Source organism: Solea senegalensis, linkage group LG11 (genome assembly GCF_019176455.1).
Source record: "Solea senegalensis isolate Sse05_10M linkage group LG11, IFAPA_SoseM_1, whole genome shotgun sequence".
NCBI classification, from domain to species: domain Eukaryota; kingdom Metazoa; phylum Chordata; class Actinopteri; order Pleuronectiformes; family Soleidae; genus Solea; species Solea senegalensis.
Genome location: NC_058031.1, coordinates 1,274,590 through 1,298,630, shown reverse-complemented (window position 1 = coordinate 1,298,630; position 24,041 = coordinate 1,274,590). Strand labels below are relative to the sequence as shown.

Here is a 24,041-nt window from a genome sequence, read left to right as displayed (position 1 = left end):
ATACTCAAGTATCCCTTTATACAACACTACTGAAACCAGACTGTTTGGGAGCTGTGAAGCTGTGTTCAGTTGCATTGTGGTCAGGAAATCCTGTCACATGTCACACAATCTAAACCCCTGAAGTCTGCGTGAAAGTTACAGCAAATCTGTGCTTTTCAATGTGAGGCTGAAGACGCTGACGTCACGGTGCTTCATGTAAATCAGTGTAAATCAGCTGTCAGCATAGAAACATCAAATTTACCCAAAAACACTCCCCTAAATGTTGCACACTGGACCTTTAAACTCACCAGGTAGGTGTGTGTGTGTGTGTGTGTGTGTGTGTGTGTGTGTGTACAGCCCCAATCGTGCATGGCCCTGAGAGTCAAAATGTGAGTGGTGGCTTTGTTTCGAAACAGCTCCACATGGGAAGAGGTGGGAGTGAATCACACTATCGTGGCCGTGACGCAAGCGGCCACAGAGAGAGAGCTCTCTCCTCGCGGCCTTATCAGGGCGACTGTAAACAGCTGTTACTGTGTTGTGGGTCAAAAGGCCACGAGCACCTTCATGTCCGATTAGACTCACTTTCGAAGAGCTTCACCGGCTGCAAAGAAGATTCTGGTGCTCCTGGTTTGAGCCCAGGCTGAGATTTTATTCATATTTCTTATACCAACTCTTTTATATATATATGTGTGATATATATATATATATATATATATATATATATATATATATATATATATATATATATATATATATATAAAACACTTCTCTGTGCTTTTCCAGAGCTTTATAACAAAAGAATTTCCCCTCCAGGCGATCGATAAAGTAATTCTGGTTACCTACTCAGCGCAAAAATGCAAGAAAAACACTTATTTGGCACTGGCTGCAGTTTCATACTCGCAATGATCCAGAGACACAGTTGTGCAATGCAAAAACTGTGTGAGTGCACACAAACACTAGATTTTAGATGACATGAAGACACAAATGCAAGTCTAGGTCTTTTAGGTTGTTATTCTTAAAATGGGAACTTATGTTGGTGAAAACACTAAAAAAAGAACTCAGGTAAAACAGACAATAAAGGAAGTAAAGCTAGAATGGACAAAAATATATAAATAAAAATGTAAATTTAAATTGAAAAACAACCAAACAAGTAAAACATAACACACAGAAGAGAACACAGGCTGTGTTAGCACAGTGAAATCAAGCTGTGCCTCTTATATTAGTAGTTTTTACATTTGTTATCTTGTTTTTCCTTTTTTTTTTTTTATCTTCCAGCTCTCCAAACTGCACAGGTGAAGATGTTCAGATGATGCACCTGCTCCCTCCTCTAACAATAGCCCACTGATCCAAAACTACAAACTGTGAATTCACTCCCTGATCTCACGGTAATTAACACGCAGTAAAAAAAATTAAATACATTTTGATTTATCAGGTCCTTACACAGAAAGCTACGATAGCCTTCAGAGATAACAACCTTCAGTCATGTCAAAGCAGAATGAGTCAGCGGTTTATGATCGCGCCGGAGCTCGACGTCAAAACAAAAGGACACTTTCTATTGTTGAAGAATATTTCAGAAAACTCACAACAACCTGCCAGAGGAGGGCTACGTCCACACGACACATGGGTTTTCTTTTGTGAACCATGTGCGTCCGCCCTGACACACCTGAAAACAGGAGGGAGTCTTTCTCCTCTAGGGTCTTGATGAGTGTTTGTGTTTATTTTGTGTGTAATTTTAGTGAAAAAAAGTGGTTGTTGGTGGTTGTAGCAGATCTTGTTGCTGCCAATCAACTCACCTGTGACTGTCTGCACACCTGCAGCTGACTGCTGACCACACCCACCTCCAGGCCAACTTTATTTATAAAGCACTTTTAAAAAACAGCTGAAACAAAGTGCCGCATCAGAGATGAATAAAACAAATAAAATATAGATATGATATAATATAAAATATAAAGTCTGTCTTTTTCATACATTTCTTTGGTGAGACAGAGAATCTTTTGCTCTCTCTTGCTTAACTTTACTCACTCATTGTTCCGCATGGAATCTCACAGAGTCAAAGAGAGAGAGACAGTGGACAGTGTCCACAACACCGCTAGTAATGATGCCTCCACGTTTGTCCTGTGTCGGCCTAGTCCACGTACATCAAGCAACGCAGGACACATACAACAGTAGGTGGCGTCATAACAAACAAGCAAGACATTTAGCTGAATATCAACTTAACTTCTTTCTGGCAAATATTTCAATGACCCATGTCTGATTTTCAAGGGTTTCAAGGACCCGTGGGAATCCTGACAGAGATTTATGTCATGGGACTGATGGTGAGAAGAAATTTAATAACCGGTTATTGTTTTTGCAAAAGTCTCAGTTTCTATCGGTCCAGACTAAAATGCAGCTTCAGTTTTCAAAGTCACGTGACTGCAGGATGCTGGAGTAGTGTAGACAGAAGGAGGAGAAAAGGAAGTCGTGTGGATGTAGCCAAAATGTAAAATGGTCAAACCTCAGACTGTTTTTGTCCCCATCACAGTGACTTAATATGCCACTTAAAAAAAAGACTTAACAGACTTAAGTTTCGGTATTTATTATATTCACAGTGAAATAAATAAGGAATGCATTCAGTATTCTTTTTTTTTCTTTCTTTTTTTTACAAAACATGTTCATCATAGGCACAATTTAAAAACAATAACCAACATACACAACAATAAAAGCTACATAAACAGTCACTCAGTCAAAGTGCTATAGAAGGTATCACTGTACATGAACAGATACAGTCACATACTTTAAATACATGAATTTTAGTCTGTGTATGTGTAAAAAAAAAAAGACTAAAGTGACACTGGATCAGATCAACTGATACAAAATAAACTGCGTTCTCAATCAAAATAAAAAATGACATCATACTGTAATATTATCATTATTATTCTTATTTACAGACATGCACATCAACGTGATCATAACCATGTCCTGGTTATGAATGTGGTTTGCTTTAGGTAGAAAATAAAACTCATGTTTTTTTCTCAGCTGTGGTCGTCTGCTGTTTAGTGAACTCCAGTGTTCTCGTACAAAGACATAAACAACCACAACAATTAGTCTCAAACCACCACCATTCCAAATTTCACCTCAAATACTTGACAAGTATGTCAGTTTTGATGATACATTAAAAACAATTGTGGGAGTAAGTTAGCTCTTTATGAAATGTTAAATAAGAATGCATTGTAGTTGTGTGGGAACTTATGGAGAGACAAGAGTTGCAGCAGGTGAACATATGTAAATGAGCGTTTAGCAGCTAAAGTCTCTGCTCCTTTTCTCCAGAACTGGTGGCAACCAAAACAGAGCTAAAACCAAAAAACCAAGTCCTCAAATTTAAATCTGATCGATGACGTGATTTTTGACTCGTAAGTAATTAAGCACGAGGAAGAATTGGGTCCAGAAATCCTCCTATAGCACCTTTAAAACGTTCAGGTTAATGGAGGCAGTGAAGGTTCTAGACAAGTGGTTCTCAAACCTTTTATACCAAGTACCACCATGATACTTGAATATTGAGCTGTAAAAGTAACTAGTAGCCCTTTTTTTGTTTTTAACAAATATAGATATACATTAGTTTGTTGACAATAAATTTGAATGATGTGTTGAAATTAAGTTACTCTCCCTGTAGAAGCAACGCTGTGCAACAGAAAAAGGCTGAAGAAGTGAAACCAGAACGACCAGGAAATCCCACTGGCATTTTCTACTCAAGGAAGTTCATAAAAATAAATAAGCACATTCTATTGCTGTAGATGGAGGACTATTTACAATGTTGTCAGTTTAACGTGTCACATAAGGTCACCAGGCAGACAGATAAGTAGATAAAGTAACACAGTTGTTGCACTTGTCTTTGTTGTGGATGTGAAAACACGGATAAAATGTCCTTCATGTCACCGGGCGACTCTTTGTGTCTGTCATTGTCACTGGATCCTCAGCTCAGTCATCTGGTCGCTCTCCCCGAGGCCGACAAAGACCTGCCGGACGCGCTCTCCTGTCTCCTCCTGTTAGACGATAAAACCTTGCCTCTCCGCCGCGGCGAGGGCTGCGTTTTCTTTCTGTAGGCCTCCCTCTTCGGACTGTCGGGAGCACCCAGGTGCTCGAGAAGTCTCTTGTGAAACACTGCTTCAAACTGCTGCACCTGCAAAAACACAGAGAGATAGGAGAGAGTGAGCTGATTCAAGGACACAGAGTTTGGATGAAACGGGGAAGGAACCTTGGCTGTGTGTGTGTGTGTGTGTATGTGTGAGAGACCTGCACTGATTTACCACCAGGTGATTTTTAACTTTAAAATCTGTGACTCAAGATGTTGTTTTAGGTTCCATTTGTTTCCACTTTACCAATAAACTGATACAATGATTTCAACGTTAAGCTTCTGTTGGAGAATTCATCTTCTCTGACAGTAAAGCTCGTATGTTTTCATTTGAAAACGCCGTTTCAAACAAAAACTCTTTGTGTCTTAATCTTTTCTTTAAAAACAGAAAATCAGACGAGTATTTTAGCTCAGTTTTAAAAGAAATAACTAAAATTGTTATCACATGAAGAGAAGACTAATGAGAAGAAACTGAAATTGAAATCAAGTTCACAGCTGATAGTCAGGTCATAGCAGGTGAGAACTAATCAATGTCAGAGTCAATGTTTTCTTAATATCTCTCATTTTTGTCCATTGCAGCCTCAGAGTTTTCAAACAAAAACACAAATCGGGAGAAAAGTGGACGACAGATGTATCCGGAGCAGAATCAATACAATTTTAAAATGACAATGATGGATGGATCAAATTTGCCCCAATGCAAATTCTTTCAAATAAACCCACACAAATATGACATAAGAGCATTTGTTTCTCTTACCACATCTGGCTGTGTCGTGGTTGGTGCCGCTGTGGTTTCCTCTTACCACATCTGGCTGTGTCGTGGTTGGTGCCGCTGTGGTTGTAATTGGTGAAACTGTGGTCAGTGGAGCTGTGGTTGTAGTGGTGGAGTCTGTGGTTGTAGTTGGTGGAGCTGTGGTTGTAGTTGGTGGAGCTGTGGTTGTGGTCGGTGGAGCAGTGGTCATCAGCAGGCTCTTGGGTTTGGCACAGTACTTCTCCAGATGGTGAAGCTCACAGCCGCCCGGGCGGCAGCACTGGTCGACTATGCCCTTCCCTCTGGGCCGAGCACCGTAACCGGACCACGTACCTCTACCTGCAGAGAGAGGAAAACAAGACACTCCCGTCAAAAACAAGGAGCTTCTCTTAAGCTGCAGGACGCTCGAGGCCATGACTCGAGCGTCCTCCTGAAGTCACGCAGCCATGCAGACAGCAGAGACAGCAGAGACAGATAGTGGGACAGTGTCTGCAGCTCACGGCCAAGTGGAAGACAACAGTTCAAATCGCTGGACAGCGATTCCTGAGCAAGGAACTCAAACCCCAATGCACTTATACGTTCTAATAAATGGTCATCACACACGGACAGATACATTTAAGCCAAACGTACACAGCTGTTCTTAGAGTCTTTACAACAAAGTAACTAAACATAAAATACTGAAGTGCTGAGCATCAAAAACTCAAAGCTTCAAATCTGTTATATTTGGTGTCATTTCTAACAATGTAACTTATTAAATGTAACAATTGAATAACAATGAATGAGACACAAACGTGCTCAACTTCAGTAAAAGTCTGTTGCGTTTTGTGTCTGCACTGCGCTCATATATTCTAAATGAATAATGTTTAAACTAAATATACATGAAACAGGTCATCTACATAAATAAAGAAATAAAGAAATAAAGAGTATTTATTACACTTCTAAAAACATAACTTACTGAAGAAGTAATAATCCACTAATTGTTTAATGCAGGGGTGTCAAACATACAACCTATTATATTCTAAATGATATAATATAATACATATTTATATTTGTGATATTTACACCATGTTTTTCAGTTCCAGACACCTGCGACTAAATGTTTGTGCATTTCCACATCAACTGTGATCTTGTTTGAAATTGCACTTATTTCTCCTCAAGAAATTTCAGGTTGTTTGTTTTATCTTTTGTAAAAAGATACGTCATTAAATGTCAAACAGAGGGAAACACTTTGCAGTTCTTGGCGTTTTATAGGTTGTTATGCTATTATGTTACTGGTCCGGCTCATTTAAGATCATATAGTTCTGTATGTGGCTGAGTTTGACCCTGGTTTAAATTGTTATTCGACTGACGCTGATATTACATAATGGCAACAATCATTTTAGGCTCTTCAGCATTGATACACCAGAGTGTGATTTGAGATACTTGTAAAACGTAAAGTCGCGTTCTTTGTGGCCCTGCACCTTCGTTCTTTGTGTTGAAGCTGAAAAACTGGACCCACAGCTCAGATAACAACACGTATAGTGTCTGTTATATAAAAGAAATACAGCTATCATTCACAGAGAGGCACGGTGTTCTGCTGCCGGACTGTTAGCAGCCTGATAGCAGATGGTGGAAGGTGGCCTTGGTCAGGATAAGAGGCAGAGGTAATCAGGTGAAAGGGCTTCTGGGTAATTCTCAGTCTAAAAGGTGTGAAAGGTACAGTGTGTAAAATTGGTGCAGTTGCAGCTGAATATCCCTCACTGTCGCCTTCTCTTCCAGGTACAGCCTTGAGTTTGTTTTAAAACATTAAAAAGATGTTCAGTATATTGTAAACATTTGCAGATTCTCTACTTTATTATTGTATTATTATTATTTTATTTTAATATTTTATTTCATTCCATCTTATTGCCGATTTGACTGTTTTTATATTTATATCTTATGCCTTGTTTCCACTGCTGTATTTCTATTTTTCTGCACGGAGCATCTGGAACAAAAACAATTTCCCCCTGGGATTAATAAAGTATTCTGATTCTGATTCTGATTCTGATTCTGATTCTTCAAACTATGCTGAATCTAAGGCTGCATCAACTCCTCGATCAGTCATTATTACTGAATGAATCACCAGTTATTTTGATCATTGATTAATTGGTTTGAGTGTTAACTGATGTCTGATTGTCTGATGAGGTTTGGGAAACAATGATCAACATTTTTCACTATCTTCTTACATGTCACGGACCAAATATAATTGATGGATTAAGCAGTAATGAAAGCAAGCAAGTCTGTATCACGTGAATGATGATTCAACCATTATTGCATAACGATAGTGTGTTGCTGCAGAAGCCTTGCAGCAGTGCACAGGGTTGTGTTGTGGCTAATTGTCCCGTAATGAACAGGACACAGTTTGTTGTTGAGTTGATAAGTTGCTCAGAATAACTACAAGCGTTTGCCTTCGGACACGATGACCATGACTGTATCTGTGATATACACCTCTGCTGTAGAGAGGACCCGACGCACTCAGGGTGGAATAACCCTGATAATATTTGGTCCCATCGGTGTCATTCGTGTTTATTATTTACTTTTAGACGGTGATTAAAATCCACAATCAGAAATGTCATAAATCTGCATCTCTGTTCTAAATATAAATAATTCAACGTGCTGCAGCAGCAAATAAAGAAATGGCACACAGGTACACATCAGAGTCCTGCTGCTGCTGCTGCTGCTACAGGCTGAACATATTGAAATATTACAGGAAAAACTATCATGTTTTCTTTTTTATATACATTACATGGACAAAGGTATTTGGACGTCTGACCATTGCACCAACAGGGACTGTAATGACGTATTTAAATACATATACAGTACTTTAATATGGAGTTGGTCCCATCTTTTGCAGCTAGAAGAGCTTTCACACTTGTTTTGGAAGATGTTCCTCAAGATTTTGAAGTGTTTCTATGTGAATTTGTGTCCATTCAGTCTGTTCACGAGGTCACACACTGGTGATGTTGGACGAGAAGACCTGGCTCACAATCTCAAAGGTGCTCGATGGGGTTAAAGGTCAGGACAGTCAAGTTCTTCCACACCAAATGCAAAGTCGAACCATGTCTCCGTATGCTGAAGTGTTAAAATAATAAAGTCTGAGAAACAGTCCCAATTCAATAAAGAACAGGTGTGGCCAAATACTTTTGTCCATATAGTGTAAATCCATACAAAGACAGAACAAGACTGTGGTGGAATATAAAACACAAAGGCACAGAATATGAAAAATATAAGACGTATGACAGCTATGTGATGTTAGAATCCATGAATTCAGATTAGAAGGAACCACCTCTCCACTGCAAACATACTGTGGAGAGATATTAGTCCAACCACTTAACAAAACCTCATAAAATCAAAGCCAGCTGAACTGTACACTATCTTAAGAGTACGTTTGCCACTTATTTCCTCTGTTAGACAGAATTTTCCAACTCAAACCAAATCCCATAGAGAAAATGGGTGTTTTTAGCCGTGCGGGGGACACAGGAGTTGCTGGTTCACCACTGCCTTGCTTGATAAGTTTGTGTCACTTAGGTCAATTTGAAGTAAGGATTTCACAAACATCAGAAAATAACAACTGAACTTACAGCAGGGGAACAACAACTGCTGTGATGTAAAATCGCTGAATTTCACTAACCCTAACCCACAGAAGAGGCTGTTTAATAGTACAATAAAGCAGCAAACATGATTTCAAAACCCTTTTAATTGAGTTCTTGTTTCCCCAGAGTGAAAAGAAATCTCACTTCAAAAGACCTGAACTATCTCTTTAAACTGAAAGTAATTTGAGTTCAAATGAAAAGCTTTGATAAGTTAAAGTTTGATACAGACTGAATCAACAGGAACAAAGTGTGATACGAGTCCTGCACTGATAATCATATGTCATGTCTTTGAAACATGATCATTGACAGTATGTGATGTTAATAAAGGGAAGTTTGATATTACACATGATTTTAAATATCATTCATCTGATGATGGAACAGATAAATCCAGCCAATGTCACACTTTTGGTCACGTTAGATCATTTTCACGCGTCACGTGACGACGACTCAGACTCACCGAAGTAGATTCCACGATCCCCGCACACAAAGAGAAGATCGCTGAGGAGATCGGTGCCACAGCGGAATTTGGCTGCTTCAGAGAAGAGAGGCCAGCAGACCAGCCACAAGATCTGAATACACAACACCTGAAGAAGAAGAAGAAGAAGAAGTCAACATCAACACCAAACACTCCATCATGGCAGAAGAACAGTCATGTATTCAGGAAGCTCTGTTCATCCATCCATCCACCTTTACATCCCTCCTACATCATTGCTCTCCCTCTGAGACTCATGAATGAAACCATTCTCTGATGTTTTATTAACTCATATATTATCAGAGCATGTTTTCAGCAATAGGCCGATATCAAAGCTTTTAACCTCCACTGATACCGATGTTAGTCCAATATTGTTTTTTGGCCTTTTAAAGAACCAAGCCATAACCAGCCATTTAAAAAAAAATAAAAATAACAACAATAATAATGATAATAATAATAATAATAATGATAATGATAATAATAATAATAATAATAATAATAATAATAATAATAATAATAATAATAATAATAATAATAATAATGATAATAATAATAATAATAATAATAATAATAATAATAATAATGATAATAATAATAACAGTAGCATTGATCTCTCTTTACACGATGTTGCTTGTGTTTACTGAAGCATTTACGTCATATTTAGGGTTTACAGTATAGATCGTGACAGGTTTCACATTCTTATGTTACCAGTACCCGAGTCCAGTGGTTATGCTCAGCATTGGACTGATACCAAATCTGGATCCTGTATCGGCTCGTCCCGATTCAGCAATTTAACTTTTAGTCCTGAAATAATCTGCACACACTTTAATCAAACCTCTGTTTCTCAGAATTAGATCAATATTAGAAAAGACACTATAAGTTTCCAAGCACTCTGTGACCTCATACAGAATATATTATTCTCATAAAGGGTGATAAACACTTTGTTTGTATGGTTCCATGTTTTCTTATTCATATCCAGAGATGTTTTCAGTAAATAATTCATGTTTAATACTAATATTAGTAAAAAATGATGACTGTTTTCCATGTTGGTGACTGTGGATAAGGAGGTGAACCAGACTGTCTTTAAAATAACAAACTAATCCCAGCTCGTGTGTAAATGCATGTGTGACAGTATAAGGAAGGATAAATGCCGTGTAATACTGTGCGTGTGCTGTTAAAAAGTATCAATAAACTTAACTTAAGTTAGAAAAAGTATCAATAAGTGATCGTCCACTGGTTTGATATTTGATTATTCAGTTTCTTTTTTAATAATAAAAACAACTTTTCTGATTTTTCAGCTTCTCAAATGTGAATATTTTCTGCTTTCTTTGCTCCGTTTGACCAACAAATCATTAAAGCCGAGTATTTTTGGTTTGTGGACAAAACATCATCATTTTCCAGGTCTGAGAAACATCGATCGACATTTTCTGACATTGAGAAGATAATGGACAGATGAATCGATTTAAAAAAAACAAGCGTCCGTTGCAGCTCTGACGCTGTGAAGGACAAGTGCTCACATTCTCCCCTCAAAATCAGGACAAATGGACAAACAACACACAAAGCAGCTGCTTCACGAGGAAAGAGGAGGAACACTTTTGAAGCCATTAAAACAAAGTTTCACCAGAGACGAGCAGGAAAAGTGCTCATCACGGTCTGTCACACTGAATAAACACTTGTTTACAGTGTTTACTTGCTGTCAGTGAAGACGAGGTGAACGCAGGTCTTACCGTGTGTCTCTGTGAGTGCATCATCCTGTCTGTGTGGACCGAGTCTCCTGCAGAGCTGCAGTCTTATAGTGAGGCGGCAGGAGGGAAGGAGCACAGCACTCCTTCACTCTCACTCTTATCTAATCCACAACTCACAGTGGATAATTTAACATACTGTCACTGCAGCTGTACGTGTTCTGCTGTGATTGTAACAGGATACTCACTCACACACACACACACAGTCACTCCAGGAAGATTAAGATTAAGAGAAATGATGCTGATTCAGCTCTCAGTCTTTGGAGAATGGAGTTTGTGTTGCTGTTGCTCTGCACTGAGTTACACAATGAGGCTGTTTTTTTGTTTTGTTTTGTTTTGTTTGGAGGACAAAATCCCAAACGCCAGCACAGACCGCATCCTCCAAAACCACGGTGAAGTTGAACAGAGAGACGCTGAAAACTGTGCAACACTCACTTCATTCTCTCTTGGACAACAAAGGATTGACTAAAGTGACCCTGAGAGCAGGACACGCCGCATTCAGACACAATAACTGTCATTAGTCTGATAACAAGTGGAGAAACAAATCAAGTTTTCATACAGAAATGACATTTTAATATTGTGATCACATGGTTCAGGTACTGTGAACTGTATCGTCAGCAAAACTCCCATCAGACACCACTCATCGGGACAGTATGAACAAAGCCTTATCCCTAACCCTTAAACTTAAACAGTTCCTCAGAAATGAGGTTCTGACTCATTAGGACCAGGTTTTAGGTCTCCAAGGTCACTTGTTCATGACTTTTATCCAAGCCTCGTCTTAAAACCATGGTTCTCAAACTGTGGAACGTGTGCCAAGAGTGGTACATGAGCTTTCTCTGGTGATAAAATCTGAAATTCTGTTCTACTGTATAAACCAGAGTGTAGAAAAATGAACAAATAACAAGAGAAGTATAATAAATTAAACTAGTACAAATCGGCGCGTTTTTGTGCGTCAGTGCGACAATCGCGCTCGGACGAGTGCAAATGGACGCCAAAATTCAAAATGGCTGACTTCCTGTTGAGTTGAGGCCATGGTTACAGTCGACTTTTTTGTTCATCTCGGTCTGTAACATCTCCCCACCAAGATTCAGGAATTTTGTCTCTGTTTTCACCTTAGGGGGCGCTGTAGAGCCCTTGAGCAACGCACGGGTCCGGGAACTATGCCTATTTCACCAGACCTGACCTCCACGCCAAGTTTCAAGCGTTTTTATGCACGTTAACCTCCTCAAAAATGACCACAAATCCACAGATATAACAATAATCTGAAGGATAACAACAGGCTCCTCACACAAATTCGTGCCAGGAGCCGTTTCGGCCCCTGCCATTCATGGCTCGGGCCCTAATAATAATAATAGTTAGGGTCTCCTTATCGCTCGCTCCATCTTGATCTAATGTCACTATACCAGTGTGTGAAGTATACGTGAGGAAGAGGAGGATGACGAGAGAGCAAATGATCTTATTGGGAATAAATCTGTCTCCTGTGAAAAGTCTGTAGCTGACTTTACTCGACCAGTTTACACCAGTGTATTTTAACGTCTTAAACCTTAAAGTAGAAGTTGAGTTTTCTGTAAATGTGGCAGAATGAGGTACGGACACATTTCTTTATAAACTCTACACCAGTGGATGTTGTGTTTGCTGCTTTACTTCACTGTTAAGACATTGTTTTTCCACCTGGAACATTTCACTTTGTAAACTGCTCCGTCTCCTGCACCATATTCCATTGAGCAAATCAGTGTTTTCAAGCTCACGCTGACACAGGAGCTCGCTGGCCCCTACAGCTGCCTTGCCTTGGTAACACTTGTGTCACTTCAAACCCAAACAAGAAGGGTTTTTAAATAGTGAAGTCACAAAATAACACAAGCAGTGGATCGCATCAACACCCACTTTGTGCTGTGGTGTAAAATAGTGGATTTTCTCGATGGACTTTGGTTTGGAGAACGAGCGGTTTACAAAAGCACAGTTTTCAGACCAAGAGAAAGCAGTTATTTAGATATTACACAGAAGGAGGAGGAGATTTCAGTGAGGGGAGTGTCCACGTCACAGGTTGGCGCTCAGTGATGTCAGACCTGAGAATGTGTTACTACCTCATCATCATCATCATCATCATCACTACCACACTGGACTATTACTTTAATATTGCTGGAGTAGCAAGTGTTTCAGAGTTGATTGGTCCAGTTTAACCAGTTTAACCAGTAAGAGTTAACATGCGCAGCTGCTCAAAAAAAAAAGAAAATATCTACTAGTATAAAAGACTTGAATTCAGTGTATTTATCTAGTCATACTATTTTTTTGGACTTATTTACTTATTACTGGTTGAAGATACCTAAGATAATTTAATAATATTTTTATCTGCATTGGCAGATAATTCAGCTTGAAACAAGACATTTTCCCTTAACAGTGGTTATATTTTCTTGCCTTTTTTTTTTGCAGTGTGCAGAGGAAATAAACTCATGACAAGTGAAAACTAGCATTTAACGTTTCTTTAATGCAGAAATGAACAAGATAGAATAATACATAAAAAATGCCACCACTGTCACAGAAAGACTACAGTGCAAACAGGGTTAATTAACTAAGAGCATACGTTATACATTCAACCCAAATGAAGCCACAGTAAGTCGTCTGCAGAGATAAAGACGGTTACATCAGTGTTATAGGACACAGCCTCACTCCACCTGTCTTCTCGTGAGTCACACACTCGTGTACGTTCTCTGTTTACAGGGTTCACGTCACAGCATTAACATAGAAATTATATTTCATCCGCCTCTAAAATCTCTGGGGGACAGTTCGTGATTCTTACAGTGGGACAGTATAAGGCACTTATACATGCACGGGCCGACACGAGAGAGGCAGAATCAGAACTTAAAACAACGCACTGCAGTTAGTGAATCTTATCAGGTCTGAATGAAATAAACGTTTATCACAACATTACGAAGGCTTACTTACGTCATATATCTTTTTCCCACAGTCATAAAAGTGTGAAAGTAATTCTAGATGAGATAGATTTTGTCTTGTGGAAAGTGAAGTTTGTCACTTTGTTCACTGACAAATACAGTGATTTAAGGTGCGTTGGAGCAAGGGAACGTCTAAAACATTGGACCAGGATTGAGCATGTCACACACTGATTGTGAACAAGTACCTCATGACCCCACTGACCCAAATCCACAAGCTGAATTGCAGCTGCTCGGGGCAGTCAGCGTGCAGAATGCAGGTTGTTGAAAGCGGCTTCGTTCTGACGGAGTCTGGCTTTCATCTTAGCGATCTTCTCCTCTTGTGCCAAATCATCGTACTCCTTTGCCAGTGACGCAGAGCCGCGAGCTACAGACAGCGGCTCTGTCCTCGCGCCGCTCTGGCTGCTGCTGCTGCTGCTGCTCTCAGCGTCTCCACCATCCAGGTCCTGCGTCTCACATTCATGTCTGTCACTGCTGCCCCCTACAGGCTCAAACCCGACTGGATTCTTCAGCAGCACAAGCAGCCGCCCGGCTGATGATGATGATGATGACGATGATGTCTCCTGTGTCTCCTGCTGTCCCCTTGCATCTGTGTGACGGCGGCTGTCCACACTGTGCTCGCCGTGAGTGGCCAGAGGGACGGGACGAGCGGACGCGGTTGAGGACACGTCGTCTTTCTCGCTGTCTTTACAGGAGGAGCGTTTCTTCTTCTTCTTTCTCCTGTTTTCGTTCTGCAGCTGCTGTAAGACAAACAGTATAAACATGTGACGCTCACAGCAGTGACACATGATACGAGACACATTTTAATAACAGAAATAATAAAATCATATGAAGAGTACAACCGATTCATTTTGCAGCCTTTAAGCCTTAGGACACGATGTTTTGGGCCAGTGACTTCTAGCACCATGATGTTTTGTCACACACTTGATCTTTATCGAATAAATGCAGTGTCTTTTTCAAAGATGTATAGGGCAGCAACTAAAGATTAAGATGTTTGGTCTGTAAAACGTCAGAAACTGTTGAAAAATGTCCACAAAGCAAAATGATTCAGTTTCAATGATTTCTTTGTTATATGGAGCAAAGAAAACAGAAATATTCACATTTAAGAAGCTGAAAAATCTGAAAACCTGGTTTGATGATTGAAAAAACACAATAATCTATTACAGTTAACAATTCATTTAGTAATCACTTAATCCTTACAGGCCTCTTGTATAACACATTTCCTTTTAAATCCAGTTTTTCATAGCTACAAAATCACAGAGATTCTGTTTTAAATTGCTCAGTCCTGTTTTTAAGGCTGTATCATCACACAAGGTGACGTAGTTTGTGACAAACTGGTGTTTTACCTTCCAAACCTGAAGCTATAGATTCACCAAGATATCTAAAGATCTGATGAATCAAAGTAATGCCAACACAAATCCGATCTACAGAGCAGACAAACTGTTTCCTGTTTATTTACAGTGTCACTCTTTGATTATTGTGATTGAATTGTATCATTTTTGTACAGATTTAAAACAGATTTCATTTGATCTTAATCTTATTACATCTTATCGTGATGCTATTTCTGTGACTATAATAGTTTGGAGTCATTTTATATTTGGGTGGAGACTTCCACCTTAGATGCGTCTACATCTTCTGCACCACTCACTTTTATAATTAATTTTGCGTGTTTTATTGATCAGGTTCAATGTGTAAGTGTCAACAGAGAATATTTATAATAGTGAGGAAAGCGTCTTTTCTGGTCAGATGAGCTGCAACCTAACCACTATTTTTATAACCGATTACTCTGTTGATTAATCGAGTAATTGTTTGGTCCGTAAAATGTGAGAAAACGTAAAAAAATCAAACCCGGAAATGATGATTCTATAATGTCTTGTTTTGTCCACAAACCAAAATGATTCAGTTTTTAATGATTTTTTTTTTGTGACACGGAAAGAAACTAGAAATTATTCAGTTAAGAAATGTTGTTTTAATAATAAATAATAATGAAAAAAGCTTCAAACTGATGAATCGACTATCAAAATAGTTGACGATTACTTTAAATATGGATTAATAATCGGTTGTTTCAGCTCTACTGGACAGTGAGTTTGCTTCAACCCACCATGTTTCACCTGGTGTGACATCATCATCTGATCCATCACATTACCTTTTTCTGTCTTTTCGATGATGATGATGATGATGTGGAAGGCGCTGAAGAGCCGTCAGAGAGACTTGGATCGTGCTTCCTCATGGACAGGTAAATGTGTCCGCGGTAGATGACCACAGCGGATCCGTAGGTCTGTGGTGCCGAGCCTTGAGGCAGCGAGGCCTCAAGGTCTGTCCCGGAGATCTGCCTCAGCACTTTGTACGCAGCCTTGTTAGAGGAAACAAAAGACATCCGCAAAGGACCCGGTGTCATTTGGACCTGTGAGGCCAGCAGCGAGGGTGAGGCCTGTTTGTGACCTTTCCTCCGTACGACTGCTGGACAGATCCATATGCCCTCTGGGGAGCTGCTGAGGTTCTTGAAACCCTGGATGTCAGTTAGGGGGAGGCCCATCTTTCTGAGCACTTTGGAGGGTAAACTGCACAGAGGGATGTTTTTCACCTCCGCCTCCACTGGGATGTAGACTTCCAGCCTGTTGACGGAATCCATGTTCTATGTTTTTCCCTGTTTAAAACACACACAATAGATTCTTTTTTTCTTTAGAAAAAGAAAATAATAGAACCAGTTCACATTAATTATATCCTGACAAAAAACTGATACAATGATAACACAATCTGGGAATAGGACTTAATCTCATACACAGTTCGAAGGAATTAAACCTTTTTCATCTGTTTTTCACTCTGAAGATTTAGCTTTTTGTATTTATACGAGGACCCGCATCTGTTTTTACAGTAGCACACAATGAACACATACTACTTGGAAATGAACACAGACTGATAAAGAAATCACCTCTGCTTTGAATGAGTGAACCTCACCCAACATTTAAATATCTCGTCAAACACTGGTTTCACTTTCAGTTTTGTTAGTTACCTTTAACTTCCAATGTTTAAGGAGGAAAGCAGGGTTCACCCTGTCCTGACGTTACAGTTTAGTTTGGGTTTTTGTGAAGTCAAGCTGTTTTGAGAGAGAGATGAAGCAGTGAATATAGATGATAATCGTGTTTTCACCGTGCTAGTCAGCACCTCAAAAACAAATACATCAATAAAATGAATGCAGCGGTTTTTAAAGGACAAAGCTAGTCCAACAAGGTGTACCTAATAAAGTGGCCTATGACTATGTGCAGTCTTTCTTTAATAGCTGACAAAAACAAAAACGCTGTACATCGTCATAGGCCACTTTATTAGGTACACCGTTCTGTTTACATAAACACTGTTCAGGAGAGGATTTATTTATTTAGGTTTTTAAACCTTACGACCACAGCTTTATCATTCCCACGCCTCCCGCGTCACAGCGACACCATGTTGTCTCTTTATAATGACATATTATGATTTTTGCAGGTTTAAATGTCGAGTTTAAATCCCGTGTCTCCTCAGAGTTCATTACAAACACCTCGTCCTCACACATGTGTCGCAACTGAAGACAAACGCATCTACACATCTTCAACGAAACTACGGACAACAACCGACACCGTGTTACTGACGTGAAACTACACGACATAATTGTAATGAATGTCATTAAACACAAGTATGTAGAATTGATCCTACCTCGATGAAACGACCGGATCTCGCTCCGTCTGGGAAGACGACTACTACTACTACATCAAGGCTGTTATTCTAGTTTCCGGCACGCGAGACACACTTTCGGTACATTGCTGCCTCCTATCGTTTGGAGTTGGCATTACACGTCTATAAGGAAGTGTGGGCTATAGCTTCTGCTTCTTTTCCAGGGTTGTAGCCAATTTGGATGTGTTTGTGCTTGTGTGAATGAATGTGGGTGTGTCAGTGGTGAGGCACTGTGGTTGCTATGGGTTACTTGCACACCTGTGGGCATAGGTGGTGAATTAGTCACACAAAGGTTGATGAGGGAGACACAGTGGCAGGGAATTAGGATCAGGGAAGTCCTTTTGCTCAAGCTCGTTTTAAGTCTTTTGTAGTTGTTGTTGTTTTTTAAAAGATTTGTTAGTTAATAAAGTGTCAGATTCCCTCAAGTGGCCATGTTTGTAGTTGGAATGCCACTACAGCCAGTGTATTAGCTGCTATGGGGTCATTAGTCACCACCTGGACGGAGAATTCATTATTCATATAATGAATGTTATGTATGATATAAGATTTATAGAATCACTTTTTGAAGTAAAGAATGAGGTACAGGCACATTTCTTTATAAACGCTACACCAGTGGATGTTATGTTTGCTGCTTTACTTCACTGTTAAGACATTGTTTTTCCACCTGGAACATTTCACTTTGTAAACTGCTCCGTCTCCTGCACCATATTCCATTGAGCAAATCAGTGTTTTCAAGCTCACGCTGACACAGGAGCTCGCTGGCCCCTACAGCTGCCTTGCCTTGGTAACACTTGTGTCACTTCAAACCCAAACAAGAAGGGTCTTTAAATAGTGAAGTCACAAAATAACACAAGCAGTGGATCGTATCAACACCCACTTTGTGCTGTGGTGTAAAATAGTGGATTTTCTCGATGAAATTTGGTTTGGAAAACGAGCGGTTTACAAAAGCACAGTTGGAAAAGTCTGTTTTCAGACCAAGAGAAAGCAGTTATTTCGATATTATACAGAAGAAGGAGGAGATTTCAGTGAGAGGAGTGTCCATCTCAGTGATGTCATCACTACCACACCACACACAAACATGTAAATGTGTACAGTATGTAGCCGGTGGACTGTGATTCAGTACGTCTAAAGATGATCAACAAGAGCATGTGTGGCAAACCACAGCTGGGTCAAGTTATGGCTCAGAAATGTGTTTGTTTGCACGCCAGCCTGCTACACAGACTCCTCTGCAGCAGCAGCAGGTCAATCCGGTTAATAATTATAACTACAGTGGCAAATTAAATAGTTCTCCAACTCTTTAACAACGATTTGGCAATACTACAGAGTAATAAACACAGACTGATCCACACCCTACATTTAAATATCCCAATTACCTACTGGGTTCAGTTTCGTTTTCTGAATGAGTTTCAAGTTTCCTTTAGCTTTCTAGGTTACAGGGGAAAATAAGGGTTCACCCTGGGAGAGTTTAGTTTGTTTTTGAGATGAAGCAGTGAACATATTCTTACTCGCAGATGCAGTCATGGTTTCACTGTGCTCATCAGCACCAAGTTCATTACAAACACCTTGTCCTCACACCTGTGTCGCATATCACAATCACAACACAATCAGTTATTCTAGTTTCAGGCACACGTGGAACTTTGCTGCCTCCCACCGTTTGGAGTTGGTATTGCATTTCTATAATTGTGGGCTATATGTACTGCTTCTTCGGCAGTGTATTAGCTGCCATGGGGGCATTAGTCTCCACCATTAATAACTCATATAATTAATGTTATGTTTAATTTATACAATCACTTTTTAAAACACGTCCTCTCCCTGCCTGTGGTCAGTCAGGTTTGATAGTATTGTTTGACAAATATATATATAATCTAAAGCTGTAAGCAGCATTGTTGGGGCGCTACTTTTACACATTAGCGTAATTCTATTATAAATGTTTTGCCAGTTCTGACTGTGTGCCAATTTTTGTTAATTTTCAACATTTAGTGCCCCAAAAATGTGATCCTTTCAGAAGAAAAATTCAACAGGTCCTAACAATGTATTATCATTATTATTAACAATGTAACATCATCATTATTCACGAAGAAAAACTATAGCCAGAATAAAATATCACAAAGAATAAAAACCCTGGAAAATGACACAGCTACGCAGCTTGAAAAATAGGACCTTTTAATTTGTTAGAATATTTATTAGTGAGCATTAATAGAGTGTAAACTGTGACAAAGGGAAAAGGAAGAGGTAGTGACGCAACATTTCAGATGCTAAATGTAGTGAAAGACTAAAGAAAACAACCATATAATGTACTTGTTTCACCTTATTCTGTTCTTCTTTTTAATCTATTTGACTCTTTTCATGTGTTTATGACTTTTCAGTTCTGAGTGCATCGATGCTGTGGACAAACCGTCTCGGACTGTAACCTGTTTGCTCCGGCTTGTTATGAAGCCGTTTCCAGGTGTCGTCCCACCTTTTCTGGCCGTCTTTTTTTGTGTCCCTTTTTTACCCGTCTGCTGCGTCCCGCATGTCCACTTCCCCAGATCGTCTACCTTGTATTTCATTGCTGGCTCCAGAGAACCAGGGATGCAGCATGGACACATGGTGCGTTTTCGTGTCCTTACTATTCTCCTTGTATTTGTATTCTGCGCCTGTCCCTGGTCTGCTGTGTCCTCGTTTGAACTGATGAGGAAATCCTCATCGATAGGTTCCACGTAGTTGATCACAGGTGCATTTCCAACACCACACAAAGTTTCTGTGACTGCACCTGAAGGGCAATTCTCCACAGCAGGGAGAGAGTGTGAATTCAGTTTAAAAGGGGAATGTTGTAGAGGAGTGATATCTGCTGACTGATCCTCTTGAGTTACTCCTTTCCCTGATCTGCAGGTGTCGCTCTCCTGGCTCTGGTGATCCGACTCTGAGCTTACGGACTCTGTGAGGACCAGTTCAGCTGGAGCTTCGTCGATCCTCTGGAGGTGAATCTTCACATCAGATCTAATCTCAAACATCTTCCTCAGCTGATGGTCGGCCATCTCACGCTCGTCAGGGCTTAAAGAGCTCTGTGAGTGAGAAACACAAAATACAGCCAATACATAAAAACACACAAACACAGTATTTGCTCAAGGATGAATTAAAAAGTGTGTACTTCACTGGTTAAATAGTAATGTTTGAAGACGGGCTTGGGCCAAAAACATCATCCGTTTGGCAACAAAGAGATTTTTTTTTTTGTAGCAAGTATTGACATGTGGACTTTTTTTTTGAACAACTCATGGTTGAATTAAAACAGCTCAAATAGATTAACGGACTTCCTCAGCTCTCATTCGGATATAAAATATATAGCTAGAACCTATCCTATAAGGTCAATGTCAATCATGCATTTTAAAAACATATGTTGTTGTCATCTTTTTTGTTTGCAATGACACAGTCGTTTTCAGTCGTGTCACTCTAGTTATCAAGTGCGTAGAGACGTATGATGTAATACACAGTTCATGCACCACAGTAACACAGTAATCAGCAGTTACTAACACATAGGCCCTGAGGAACTGTGAAAATATGTACATGATCTGTTTGTCCATAGACATATTTGGTATGTGAACTTAGGAAGGCTGCAACCCATGATTGTTTTGTTTGATCCATAAAATGTGAGAAGAAAATCATCCTCAAAGAAGTTCAATGAACTCTCTAAAAAAAATTCACATTTTAGAAGCTGAAAAATGAGAAGTTGTTGAAATATCAGTGAGGATATAATTACCCATGCTGTCCCTGTTCCATATGTGCCTATTGTTTGGTGAATTTTGTGTTGTTTTTTGTGTCGCCTTTCTACTGATATCTGTTACATTTCATATCTAAACAATGTCAAAGTTGGAACTGCACACACTGGTACTCGGGTGAGTCACTTATTCAGGTTGGCCCCCTCCAGATAAACCATTGGACAGTTATGTAATTAACAGACAAAGACATATTACATATAAGCATTGTGGCATTAGACGTGGCCTCACCTCGTCCTGTGTGTGCGTTGCACTGCTGCCGTCACAGTTGCTGAGATCTGCTGGAGTTCCTGCTTCTACCTCGTCTCTCATTTCCCCCAGCTGTAAGGTGGAGGTGCTGTGCTGAGTCATCACGTTTGACTCCTTGTTCTCGGTCACCTTGCTCACTTCAGTGCTCACTTCTCCTGCGCCCCCACTAACGCTGTCCGAGTGGCTTGTGTTCATCTTGTCCGATCGACGTGAAGCTTGCACTGACCTTGCCTCAGACTTGGGTGGAATATACGACACAAATATTACGTTGTCGTCCTCCTGATGGGAGATTGGTATTGAGTCCTCCTGACCATCATCGTCACACAGATCAATCACTTCATGTGGAGTGATGACGCTCATGTTCTGGCAGGTTTGAGATGTAGCTTGCTCCACAGTTTGTTGGACGGTCGAGTCAACGGTTTTGTTCAACTTGCTTTCCCCCATTTCGTCTGGCAGGCTGCGTTTTTCAGCCACAAAAAACATCTTCCCGTTGCACATGACCAACGCGTCACAGCTACTTTTGCCCAAACTCGACTCAGAAGCTGCTCCGTTGTTGACCTCACAGTGCTGCTGGCCAGCTTTTTCTGTCTTTTTCACAGCGTTTAGAATGTGTGGAATAAGAGGAGCACTGGGAGGATTGTGACTCTGAGCCTTTGTGCAGCCCTCTTCTTCAATCACCCACCTTGTTGGGCCGTTGGGCCTGTTTGAGGCTTTGGGAATCAATTTCAGAGGTGGCTTGAGTGTATGAAGTGCTGAGTCTTGTGCTGGAGCAGCAGCTTGAATCACGGTGGTGACCGGTGACACATAGATCACAGTGGGTTCATCTGAACCTTTGACTGATGATTTAAAAATCTGTTTTTTGACACCCACAGGAAGTTCTGACGCTGGTACTGTTCGTACTTGTGCATTTGGGGGAATCTGAATGAGCTGTCCTCTGGGGAGGACGGGAGATTTCACTGTCACTGGCAGCTGACGTGGTCTACCTGGACTGTTTGTTGCAAATGGTGCTGTAACATAGACTGTCTGTTGCTGTGGTGGAGGATTGCTCACTAAATTACTAGGAACTAATCCTACTTGACTAGGAAAACCCTTCATAACGGTCAACTTCTTGGTGACAGTTTGCTCTGTGGCAGAGGGAGTTACTGCCGTCTTCATCTGGTGAGGTGTGGAGGAAACTCTCATAAAACTCTGTGTTGTAGATTCCATTCTAGGTTTGCTTATTTGCGCCTGAAAAAATTGTCCATTGACCATCTTTACAGGAATTAATTTCAAGACGTTCTTTCCATCAGCTCCAAAAGCAGGTACTGCCTGGTAGTAGACACTGCTCTCACTGAAAGACAAAAAACAACAACACAGTTTAGAAGAAAAATATGCATTTAAGTTTGTACATGTGTCTTATCCTGGGGATTTTTCTTTCCAGTTAAGCATTGAAATCACAACAACACAGGTAGGGTTAGGTGATTAAAAAAAAAGTTTCAAATCTATATCAATATTGTTAATTATTGTGACTGAATGTCAGGTTATTAGTTATGCCCCCTAAATTAAAGTTGGAGAACCAGTACATTGTGTTTTTTATAATTATTTATGGACAGAAATCAACAAACACTTATGAAACAAAGACACATTTCACAAATCTGAGGCAAAAGCAATTCTATTTTTTTATAAAAGCAAAACTATTTGCACAATGCATTCACTTTGCAAAAACACAAGGTTATGTCTTTATGCAGTAGTTGTCACAGTCTGTCTGACAGTGTGATGTAAAGTGATAGTTCAGATTTTTTCCACACACCCCAAGGTTGTCAGTTTAACCCTAACTGCAGTTGTTATCAATTCATTCAACACCTTCAGACATTAAATGGTTATTACTTAGTAGGTATTATTATTTGATTATATTTCACTGCCTACATGTACTTACTTTTAATGTTCACATAACTAAACATATTATATACTAATTCAAACATTTACAGTTCATTGCTCCCTGCTGCTATCCTTCGATTTTAGTAACTATGTAATGAACTTAACGTTGAGAAACTCTTGTCTGAAACAGTTGTTTGAATACGTGTGATTACTAATGATGTTACACACAAGTAGTTGCGTGAAGTTGAATAAAGTTTGAACTTAAATGAATCTACATTGTATTGAAATGTTATAAAGACGACCATATCCGTACCTGTGACCACTTTCCATCGCTCTGCTTCAGGAATACTTCAATATTCTGAAAATGGAGGAAAGCCAATGGCACAAGCTAATGCTAATATCAGTGTTTACACACGAAAACTGGAGACAGTAACGTCAAAGCCCGCAAGATGACGTTACTCCCGCCCGCATAGTACACGGCAAAGCTCTGTGAAGTGTCCATTTTCTTCATTTAAATTGTGTTATCGCTAAAAATAAATAAAACAAAAATAAAAAAACGAACGGTGGCTCTTTCGCTTCCCGTCACTTCACTAAACGGCACCTCTCAGCTTCCGTAGTATGCCACACAAAGTGGCTGCACTGCGGAGACCGCGAGTTCACATAAAAACTTGAATGTACTTGTGTATTTTTTAAAAAATACAATAATTTAGAAATGGGCGGTACTTGTTCCCGTTCTTAAAAACAAAACAAAACAAACCCCCCACTCGGCTTCCGTTTGCCTTCTACGAGTATTTCCTTTATTGGCAGTTGGCAAAACTGGGTATTGACTACTGCCACCTACTGTGCTGGAGTATGAGGCGATCGATATTG

The 24,041-nt window shown here is 39.9% G+C and overlaps 3 protein-coding genes across 4 annotated transcripts; all 3 read right to left on the bottom strand.

Moving 5' to 3' along the window:
- Window positions 1-2,636: 2,636 nt before the first annotated feature.
- LOC122776793 (insulin-like growth factor I-A) lies at window positions 2,637-9,048 on the bottom strand (the record flags this gene model as incomplete). The annotated part of the gene is made up of 3 exons (XM_044037515.1): window positions 2,637-4,135; window positions 4,888-5,174; window positions 8,904-9,048. Coding segments are annotated over 3 exons (630 nt in total), but the record flags the coding sequence as incomplete, so codon positions are not given.
- A 4,077-nt stretch (window positions 9,049-13,125) lies between these two features.
- si:dkeyp-110g5.4 (uncharacterized protein LOC561637 homolog) lies at window positions 13,126-17,378 on the bottom strand. Of its 2 annotated transcripts, XM_044038173.1 has the most exons (4): window positions 17,296-17,369; window positions 16,622-16,705; window positions 15,755-16,255; window positions 13,126-14,348 (listed from the first exon to the last, which is right to left on the bottom strand). In XM_044038173.1, exons 3-4 carry the CDS (start codon window positions 16,238-16,240, stop codon window positions 13,851-13,853), a joined length of 984 nt encoding a protein of 327 aa, XP_043894108.1. In that variant the 5' UTR covers window positions 16,241-16,255; window positions 16,622-16,705; window positions 17,296-17,369; the 3' UTR covers window positions 13,126-13,850. The 2 variants fall into 2 exon arrangements, with proteins under 2 accessions (XP_043894108.1, XP_043894107.1); XM_044038172.1 differs by lacking the exon at window positions 16,622-16,705 and having other exon boundaries at window positions 17,296-17,378.
- A 2,081-nt stretch (window positions 17,379-19,459) lies between these two features.
- On the bottom strand, window positions 19,460-23,939 carry lrif1 (ligand dependent nuclear receptor interacting factor 1). The gene is made up of 3 exons (XM_044038170.1): window positions 23,485-23,939; window positions 21,297-22,644; window positions 19,460-20,357 (listed from the first exon to the last, which is right to left on the bottom strand). The coding sequence occupies exons 1-3, from the start codon at window positions 23,499-23,501 to the stop codon at window positions 19,644-19,646; spliced, it is 2,079 nt and encodes a 692-aa protein (XP_043894105.1). The 5' UTR covers window positions 23,502-23,939; the 3' UTR covers window positions 19,460-19,643.
- Between the last annotated feature and the right edge of the window lie 102 nt (window positions 23,940-24,041).